Consider the following 11,038-nt stretch of genomic DNA (forward strand, 5'->3'; position numbering starts at 1 on the left):
TCTTCACCCTCAGGGAGTATAATTTACTAGACAATAAAAAAGTAAATGTACAACCTGACTAGCTATATACTGTGGCAAATACTGGGGAGGGGAGAGATATCAGTATGTAAGAAAGCTGGTAAATGGAAGAGACTACTGTAGTAGTGGATACCACAAAATACTAAAAAAAGCTTCTAAGTGGACCATGTTTTACTTCTTATTTAAAGTTTAGGTATATAAAAATTTAGAAGGAGTGCTTCATCTCTCATTTTAAGGGAGAAAGGATGAAAGCAACATAAATAAATTTTCCAAAATGAGGCTATGCAATCATGTGTAAATTACTCACATTATTTCTGCAATTACAAATGTAATAATAGTACTTCCCTGTATGTGTGATATAGGCAAATAAATATCAAGCATGTGGTCTTTACTTCTTGAGACACGATCTTGGGTTACCAGGCTGACTCATTTGCAGCTGAGAGCCTGACTTGGTGATGATTGAACATGCAATGAATAGGCTAGACGCGAGGTCAGATTCTGAATGGGATATATTTACAATACAATATATTTACAATAAAAAAGTAATTTGTTATTTATCCCAAATTCAAGTTGGGAATTTTTATTGTTATTTGTCACATCTGTCAAACCCATGCTTAAGTATACCATTCCTACCCTAAAAACATTAAAAAGCAAATAGATTAAGGCTTTGCCTCATCTTCATTTTGCCATAAGCAGTTCAAGATGAAGGGAATGGCACCAGCAGACTGACACATGGCAGAGGGTGAGGTGGGGTATGGGTGGATTCTGGGACCCCTTAAATGGTTTGGCCACTTCATTAGCCCCTTGTGGAGTCCATGGTGATTACAACTCTAACTTAGCTGGGTCTTTCTTTAGAATCCACTTATCTTTCCCAACCTTTATGAAGAGGTTAGAAAGCAAGCCTGACCTACTAGTGGGAACTGTCAAAGCTTAGCTTCAGTACTCCATAATCTTAGCCACTATGGAAAATTCAGTGTTCACTGATATGTATATATATTTTTCTTTTTCGTATCATCAGTGCCCACATGTCACAGTAAATTCTGAACAACTGGAATGAGAAATTATGTGTATATATGATTTGAAAGGAATATAGCACTATTTGAAAGCACAGTAATATTAAATTATTGGCAATATAATTTTCTTTGCCTCCTCCCTCCCTGTATTATTAAAAATGTTAGTAATGAGTAAACTTTTCATCTCTGTGCAATTTCATTGAAAATTTGGGCAATGAAAACAAATTTAAAGTCCAAAAAGATCCATCTACTTTACACATAACTATAATGCAAATATGTTCCTATATCCATATCCATCTACTTTCATTATAAAAAAAATAAGGAGAAAACAAAAACTACCACTACTTAGAAATTATAGATTTAGCATTGGTGGTATCAGCTCTTCACACACACAAAAAACCACCTTATGCTCTTGGGATACAGTTCCTATATACATGGAATTACCTGATCAAAGGACAAGGATGCTTTGTAGTTACTGCTTTTATTGCCATATCAAAATATTTGAATAATATATACTTACCTGTGAGTAAGAAACTGCCTGTTTCATGGTATGTATTTCACCATTAAGAATTAATACTTTAAAAGAGTATTTCTGTATCAGTAGACAAAAGTAGTATCTTCTTTTTATTTTCCTAAGTGAGTTTGCTTTCAGGAAAAATTCAACAATATTTACCCAAGAAAGAAACTCTGCACTCATATTCTCTATACCAGGTTGCTAAGTACTAGAGATATGAGGAGTTGTAAAATATAATCTCCAAGGAGTTAAGAGTTTGTTGAAGAAAAGGCAAGCAGAAATTACCTTTCATATTTTCCCCTTACTTCAAATAGTCGCTATAAAATGACTATCAGATCCAAATAAACTTCAAACTGAAATCTATTTTTAACCTACAACCACATCCAAATAAACTTCAGATCCAAATAAACTTCAAACTGAAATCTATTTTTAACCTACAGCCACATCCATATTTATTTTTATATCTATATCCATGAAAAAACTAAGAGAAAGTGAAGTACAGAACAAAGAAAAACCATCATTCTCAAAGATGATCATTTTGTAGATTTAACATGGGCAGTATGATTTCACAATCACAGAAATATATGAACTTACTTTTTTATTAATATATTTTAAGTACCATTACTCAAAAAGTATTGTATTAGTCAATTTCCCATTATTGGGATAAAATACCCAACACCTGTACCTTAAAGGAGAAGTTTATTTTGGCTCTTGGTTTCAGTCCATATCGGCTGGCTCTAAGACAGAAACAGCATGGGACGGGGGCATGCTGCAGCAAAGACGCTCAGCATATGGCAGCGGAGAGAAAGAAGGGAGGAGCTGCAGACAAAAGTATACCCTTCCAGGTCATGATCTTAGTGGCCCACCTCCAACAAGGCCTAGCCTCCTAATAGCACATCCAGCTACTGAGCTAGTCAATGGATGAGTCCACTGGAGTGTATTGGTGCCCCCATGACCCACTCACCTTCTACACACATGAAACGGGAGTGGGGGGCACTTTACGTCTAAACCATAGCAACTATTCACTGACTACTAGGTGCTCACTGCTTTATTAGAAGATAAGATTGAGTGTGAAATGTAAGATGCTTTGGGCCAAAAGTTCTGTTGGATGGGAACACAAGGAATGGGTAAACTACCACCAGTAAAAGATGGTACAGGAAGCCTTACGTTGTTCCCCTTCACAAGATTATTTCATTTTAACGAAATAAAAGGAACAAAGGTATGGAATACTGAGTTTATGTCTTGTACTATATCATGAGATTTTTTTCAGTATTTGTCTCTGTAAAATAGGAGAAAGACTGTCTTCTGGATGATCCCAAAGAAAGAAACAGCTATAACTAGATATCTAAACTGTAAACCAATGAAGCAAATTAGAGACCAGTCACAGAGCCTGACTTTCTATATACACCTTTCCTAAGACGAGATGAACTTTTCAGTTATGTTCAGAAATGAGTGTAAATAGTATCTGCTTATACTTAATGTTATCACAAGTAGAAGATAAAGGGAAACTGTTAAAAGCCCCTTTTCAGTGGATATTTCTCTCTTAAGAGTTCTGGCCTTTTCACTTACTGCCTTCTATAAAGACATTTAGGTATATTTGTAGTTTCTTAAGGGGTAAGAGATGGAGTTTCTCTGAATATTAAAGTAATTGTTTTAACAAACACCTTGTCACTAGCATGACAGGCTTCTTACTTTCAACCTGTGCCTCTCCAAATGGTTTCCCATTTTCATCTCAAGTGTTTGTCTTGATCTAACTAATCCTTGCCTTAATTACCTGATTTGTCCTTGCCCTCTCTCTCTTCCTCCATCCATCTCTCTCTGTTTTCTCTCAGTTCCCAAAACATGATAAGCTCTTTTGAATCCTAGTGTCTTCTCCATACACCATTCTTTCCACCACTCTCTCTCCACAACACCTGTTTCTCTTCTGTATGTCAGCTCAAACACGACTTCCTCAAATATGATTTATCTCCTGTGTAGGCCAAGCCTTTAGTTTTACTATTGAGTAGTACTATACATCTCTTTCATAGTATCTCATTACAGAAACAGGTATGCTACTATGTATTTATTTTTTCATTTAAATGTCTGTTTCCCCTGCTTCTTTGGGTAAGGACCATGTGGTCCCATCCATTGCTATCCCTTGTCTTATTCATAATAAACTTTCAAGTACTTGAATGATAAAATGAAGTAATTTTAGTCTTATTTGGGAAAAGACTAGTGCTTAACTATTTATTCCCTAAATACTATATCTTAAAGCATCTATCGTCTACCAAAAGTTGAGATTCTCAAGTTTTCAAGGAGCTCTCTATTAGTTGGAATAAAACAGTGTAGAGTATGTGTCACCTCTAGTTTTCTCTCTAGTTCCTGGGAGCGAAACATTAAGCGATGTTCTCATTACTAAAAATAACTTGTCTCCAAATCGGTTGAATTTGATCTATGGTCACCCAAGAATAATGCAAGTTAGAATGTCTAAAATATGGAAAAATAAATTAAAGGCCTCTCACGCTCTTCTATAAATATATCTGAATCCTTCCATACAGAATTTAAGAGGAAGCCAGCAAGCTGTGTATATATGCGAGTGAGTGGCCATTAACATAGTGGAGGGAATCAAAGCTACAGCAGTGAATGATGTTCCAGAGACAGGTTCAGTTACAAAGTTTCAACAGCCTTTGAAAATATGCAAATAGCACAACAGTGTCATTATGCCTCCTACCATCTTTATCCTCTTGTCAGTTGTTGGGGGCATCATTTTCATTTGTAGTTACATTTGTCTTAACAATTACCTTTACATAAGGCAAACTGTAGCTTTCAGAGGACAGACTTACTGATAGTCTAGAAGTGCTTCATTGGCAGGCAGTTTGAAGTCTTTTGGTGGTCCAGTGTGTATCTCCTTTTTATATGCTTTCCCCATGCCTTCCATTGTTCCAGTTAGCTACTAAGAAATATACCTATTTTTAAAAAGAGATGGAAAAACAGAATAAATTCCATATTTGCTCCACTACTTGTGTTTACTGTAGATTAGACACCACTGTCACTTTCATTTCAAACCAACTTTTCTCTGTATGAGGTAGTATACAACTCTAAATCCCAGCTACCTGAGAGAATGAAGAAGGAAGACTGAAAGTTTGAGGCCAGCCTAGGCAACCTAGTTAAATCTTTCTCAAAAAATAAAATAATCTTAAAGTGAGCTGTGGATGTAGCTCAGTGGTACACTGCTTGTTTAGCATGTACAAGGCTCTGAAGTCAATCCCCAATACTGAAAAAAAAAAAAAACCCAAACAAAACAAAAACAAAACTGGCCTTTCTATTGATTGCTTCCTTATCCCCACATGTAACATCAACCACAAGACCGGAACATCATAAATCAATTGGATTCTTGAGTCCAATGAGTTCCATATTTAGCCCATGTATAGCATTTCCCAACCCCATCCCAAACATTCTAAGACTCATTCTTTTGTTACCCATCTACAACAGTTACTCTATCAAGCTCCTCCAAGAGCAAAGGACTGAATTTTTAAAATTACTTTATCTACAGTGTTTGGCAAAGTGTACTGCACATAGCAGTGATTCAATAAATGTTCATTAATTTTTTAAATTTAAAAAAAACAAGAGCCAGGTATGGCGGCACACACCTCATCACAGCACTTGTGAGGTTGAGGCCAACATGTGCTACATGGTGAATTCAAGGCTGGTCTGGATTACATAGGAAGATACTATCTTTAAAAACCAACCAACCAATCAATCAAAAAAAAACAAACAAACAACAATTTTCTACCAGTACCAAGAAGCAATGATTGAAAGAATTAGAAGCAGGATCCAAAATAATTAGGTTTGACCAGGGTTGTTACAAAGAACAAGTAAAAGCATAACTGAAGTGTGTTTAAATCATTAGATTTACAAGTGCAAATAACAATGCTTTGTATTAATAACTTTTCACAAGCTATTACATGCTTTTTATATTTAACAACAAACATTGATGATATATTTATAAAGGAAAACCAAGGCCCAATGTTCCTCAATGTTTCCATTAGGTAGGAATACTTCATGGATTTGGTATATCTTTTAATTTCCCCGATTCCATAACAGCCTAACTTACAATCTATATAACACTAGTTTACAGTAGTTTACTGTGGTAGAAAGCACATAATCTTTGTTAATTATTTGTTTAGATTATTGGAAACTTGAGAATGAAAGTGATGTGATTCCTGTGTATTTTCCCATCTAATGCAATAGACACACAATAAATCCTTGTCCAGTGAATATTCAAATGGTAGATGAATCAGACACACATTTAATTCTAGACCCACCATCAACTGTGTTACCTTGAGGTTAATCTTTTTTTGACTTTAGTATCATTTATAAGATGAAAATAATACTTTCTGATTATAAGAATTAAATAAGCTAATATTTAAATCACCAGATAGTGTTTCATACAGAAAGAGCTTAATAAGTATTATTCCTTCAGTTACAGCACCAGATCTCCCTTCTTCAAATTCCAGGTAACTATAAAACAGAAGATTCTGCCTGCTGCCAATTATAGTGATTTGTGTAAAGACTAAGCTCGCAAGTTTGCTTTTGTCAATTTTCATTATTAGTTCTGATCACCAAATTGTCAATCTGCATAGATCATTCAGATCCACAATGGAAAAACTTGGTGAAATGAAACAATTTTCTTGGTAGACGTGCTCACACACCTGAGCCTCTAGTAAAGCTGTCTTTGTGTCCGAGACTGCTCTAGAAAAGTATACACAACATTGTATGCTAACAAATTCAAGTATACATGAAAGCAAGTACTAAAAAAAACATGATGACATATACAAAGATTTAATACACTGAAAAAATGTTTTCTCAAATGTGAAAGTATTGAGAATAATTCAGTAGGTTCCACACCAAGAACACAGCCCACAGAAAATTATTAGCTCAAAGAACTGGTTCTCTTCTGCTTTAGATGCAGAGTTGAATTTTTATATTTTCCCTCTTAGAGTAAGAATGTTTATCTTGGCTGTTGGACAAAATGATAGCATGCTGGCAAATGTTTCACTTTAAAACATAACTCACAACACAATAATGATTTTATTATAAAATATTTTATTGAAAAGTTAAATGTCAACATTAATGTCTTTCTTCCTGAGTCATATGAAAGAGATCAAGGTGCCCACCTGCAGTAGCCATCTGGCACTGGAGGAAAATGACCTCATCTTGCTCAATTACCTCAGTTAGCTGGTTCTTATATTTTTAACTCTCTAATGTATAATTTGTTACCTAATTGTAGTTCATGGCAAAGAATTTTAATAAAATATGAATGACAGTGTGGCTCTACTACAGCACAAATAATTTGTCTATAAACCATGTTAAAATTCATTGCCTGACATACTTTAAAGAAAACTAGTAATTAGAATTCCTGTTTAACCATGGCATTTTGGCAATGAGCTAATGACAGTACCTCAGAATTTAATTTTGCCTTTTTTTTTATTGGTACCGGGGATTGAACTCACGACTGCCTACTTGTAAGGCAGGGGCTTATGCCGCTGAGCTAAATCCCCAGCCCCTAATTTTGCCTTTTATAATATCCTCCAAACAAATGGGACTGTCATAAACACTGTAAATGTTTGCAGTGTTTATGGTGGCCATTTTGTGGCTACCCCGAGGATTTCTTAGCAAAGGATGAGAATTGTAGAAAAATACTCACAAAGTAAATATTATCTTCCAAAAAGGTTACACTTAGACTAATTCCTGACAAATGCTTCTCTCATCTGTTTGTCAGTAACTACAAATATCTATCTAGTGCCTACTCTGCTCTGCACATGGTATTTTCCCTGGCCCTCAGCTGTATACCTCAAAGAAGAAAGATCCTTACTCATACTGAAAGGAAGGAAAAAGCACGCTGCAGCAGAACTTTAACAAAAACAGTGAGTCACTTAACTTTTCCACAGTCTACTCCACAACTGCTTTGAGAAAATGTTTTCAAAAATATTTCCAAAATGCTTTTCAGTGAAAAGTAAGAAGTCTACTTAGTAAAAATGGATATACATTGTCATCTTCAAATGCTGTTTTTCCATAATGTTTTGACACTGCAAAATTACCCATGCCTATAGTGTGCATCCTTCCTACATAGTCTCAGGACCCTTCTTCAGCATCTACAAAGCTGCTAACCCTCTTTTCATAGCTTTGTGGGGTATGAATATCCAGGAGCCTCCTAACACCTCCCCTGATAGTTGTATGGAAGCTGAGAGAGGTAGCAGTTGTGTCCTAACATCCTTCTAGACATAAAATGGATCCTGATGTTTGTTGGCTGATGTTTTATATAGATGTAAATTTAACAAAAGATAAAGATATTTATCTAATAGTATTTTGTAGTGACAAAAGTTTTAGTAATATTCCATGAGGTGATGAGAGTATGATATAATTTAAGATCTCTCTATGGGTACTGGGAACCTTACAGTCTAGCCCTGGCTTGGCCATTAACTAGCCATAAACTTATGCAAGTCAGATAATAATAACCGCAACAAAAGTGAAAATGCAGCATTTCCAAGAGCCTTGTTAAAGAGCAATGTAACTTCAAAGGTGCAGAACACATTATAGCATTAACTACAAGGCAATACACACATTTAAAAACATTTATGGCATTCAGCTTCAATAAAGTAATTAATTTAGTGCTCAACAACAATTAACTCTTCAATTATCTTATCTTTGGGAACTTAAAAATACATGTTGGCACACAGGCCAGCAGCTCCCAAGGACACAATCCAGAATAAATACTTCATTTGAACAACTGCCTTATAAGCAATACACGCTTACTTTTTTTTACTGATGTCCCTACTTATTTGTTAATAACGTTAAACAGATCCTAAATTTGGAAAGTAAAATTACCTTTAGGCTAAAGTTTTTACCAGAAAGATTTTTTTAACATACAGGGAGAAAAGATTTAATCTGATTCATCAGAACGCATTTTAATGTAGTTAGAAATACTTTCTAGCACACTTAAAAAACAATTAGAAGTTATAAGATCACCTAAGAGTCAGTTTTTTAAAAATTTTGGGCTTTGTTTTATATAGATTATATGTATATAGCCACAAACAGCCTCTAAGTTTGCAGAAATAATGTTAAAATCATATATTCAAATCTAGGAATTTAAAAATACCTAGATAAGGAACATTTTAAACTTTCACTTAGATGATTGATGATGTACATTATATTAGCACGTATTTTCTTTACTCATGAAAATTCTTTAGTCGCTGGCACATTTTTAACTGCAATTCCCAAATTATACTGAGTTGTTAGGTTTAAAATTGTCTTTGATCTATAACTGCTAACTCAATAGTTTAAAATGCAGTTTATTATACTAATTTTTCTAGTAAGCAGAAGTTTTTTCAGTTCTGTCATTCAACCTTTGAAAGGTCAAAAAAGAAAACCAAAAAATAACAATAATAGTGTGTAAGTAACCGAAACACATTTTCATAGGTTGATGATAGAGGAGACAAAAGGCCTCTTCTACCTTCACAGGGCAGTAGTGAATATAAAGGGGACCTGGAGTCAGGTCTTAGAGATGCCTGCAAAGAAATCCATGAGCAATTATCAGAAACACTGATGCATATTCAGCCTTATTATTTTCCTTTCTGCCTTCACAGAAATAAATCTTCCTTTAACGGCACCCCGGGCTTTGATGGGATGTCTTCTCCCATCTACCACTTCTTCGACTCTCTCTACCCAGGAAAGAATTAAGGGGTAAGGAGGGGAGAAAAGAAAGCACTGTAAAAATCTAAGAAATTCATGAAAGAAGAAAACCAAGCATTAACTTTACATGGATGCCATGGGGACCAATAAAGGAACTGAAATGAATCTACGGATTGAATGAGAGGTGAAAGGGCACGGACGATACACTGAATGCTTAGTGCACCGTGTGTTAGGAAGGACTGCAGCACAGACGCTATTTCTACACTGAGGCTGATAACCTTAGACAAGTTTCTGAACCCCTCTGACCCTGTTTCCTTTTGCATCTTTCCCATTTCCTGTCTTACTGACGTGGCTGTAGGAAAACTGTCAAGTGATGAAGCCCTGTACAGTGGAAGCCATCACACCAGTTCCTCTGCACGCCTGGGGTGCATTTGAAGACACCAGTAGACAGATGCCTGAAACTGACTAGAGATGGTACCAAACCCTACACACTGGAATAACTACAACTATGTTTTTTTTCCCTGCACATACATCTATAATAAAACTTAACTTATAAATCAGGCACAATAACTAATATTACCATAGAACAATATGCTGTAACAAATGTTGCTCAAACTCACAAACTGCTTATTTCTAGAATTCTCCTTTCCCTGTTTTCAGATGAGCAGTTGACCCCACCCCAGGTAACTGCCACTGCACTTCTCAGATAAGTGGACCATTATATTAATGGTCTGAGCATCTTCTGAGGTAGGGACAGGGCGAGGGCACCCAGAAGATCACAAACCTTTCTTCCATATTTTGATCCTGCCCTCCAGGAGCAGATCTGGGAGGGCAAATAAGCGCAGCAAGGGGTTCTGCAAGGAGGAAAGAGAGGTAAATTAATATTCTGGTCGGCCTGCTTTCCGGTCTCCCAGCCGCTAAGGAACCGCGCGCCGCGGGGAAACCAGGGTGCGGGTCCCGGCCCAGCGGTGCTCCAGAAGTCTTCAGGGTCAGACCGGAAGGGGGTCAGGTCGGTGCCGCGCCAGGCCCGTCTCCACACCTGCCTTCGACAACACGCAGGTGCAGAGCCAGGGCTCACGGCTGGCTGCTCGCCCACTCGGAGCCCGAGTTTACCCGCCCGCAGCTTCCCACTCGCTGTTTCCTAGGCGACCGCCCCCTCCCCGCTCAGCCGCCAGTGCGGCCAGCGCCCGCCCCCTGGCGGCCACGGCGGAAGGGTCACCGAGGGCCCGCGCACGCCTACTCTCCGCGCTCTGGCCGCGCGCGCTCCTTGTCCGCCGCTATGGCGAACCCGGAAGGTTAAGTGTGTGGAGACGGGAGGCGACGTCGTGTTGGGTTTCCTGTGGCCTCCTCGTGGCGTGGGGCCGAGAGTACGCGGGGATGGGCTCGCACCCTCCAGCCCCGTGTCCTGCCCCACGGCGGCCCCTCCGGCCCGGTTTCCACACGTGTTGCTCGGGCGTTAACATGGTGCGTACGGCCTGAGGTGGAGCCTCGATTCCACCTGCGATCCTTTTTGCCCTGCCTGTATGCTCCGCAGAAAAGAATGAAGATTCAGTTTCCCCTTTTTAATTTTTTGCAGATCCTTTTTCATTCGAGGGAGTAAAAAGAAAACTCCCCACCTTGAGCTTTTCACTGGGTCTTCCCGCTCAGGACCGCCCCCCCCGCCCCCCCCGCCCCCCCCCCCGCCCCGAGGCTCACGTGCTCGCGCCCCGAGGGCCTGCCGAGCCTCCTAGAGTGTGTTTCGCATCCTTGAATTTGTCTTTTTAAAAACATCATTTTTTAATTTTTATTTTTAAAATTTTTGCTGTTAGGAATGTTAATAGCT

At 38.0% G+C, this 11,038-nt stretch overlaps 1 protein-coding gene across 5 annotated transcripts in view; it reads right to left on the reverse strand.

The window, feature by feature from the left end:
* Ccdc83 (coiled-coil domain containing 83) overlaps window positions 1-10,801 on the reverse strand; it is a 54,372-nt gene extending 43,571 nt beyond the window's left edge. Inside the window, exons 1-3 of one of the 5 annotated variants that reach the window (XM_063256306.1) lie at window positions 10,457-10,801; window positions 10,001-10,070; window positions 4,368-4,490 (exon numbers count right to left, since the gene is read on the reverse strand). In XM_063256306.1, coding sequence (XP_063112376.1) covers window positions 4,368-4,462 — 95 coding nt within the window. In that variant the 5' untranslated portion in view covers window positions 4,463-4,490; window positions 10,001-10,070; window positions 10,457-10,801. Of the gene's footprint in view, window positions 1-4,367; window positions 4,491-10,000; window positions 10,391-10,435 lie in introns of those variants that run through there. The other 4 variants (XM_063256307.1, XM_063256304.1, XM_063256305.1 and 1 more) reach the window with 4 other exon arrangements.
* Between the last annotated feature and the right edge of the window lie 237 nt (window positions 10,802-11,038).

Source organism: Cavia porcellus, unplaced genomic scaffold (assembly GCF_034190915.1).
Source record: "Cavia porcellus strain 051 isolate PalLab524CR breed Dunkin Hartley unplaced genomic scaffold, mCavPor4.1 scaffold_9, whole genome shotgun sequence".
NCBI lineage: Eukaryota > Metazoa > Chordata > Mammalia > Rodentia > Caviidae > Cavia > Cavia porcellus.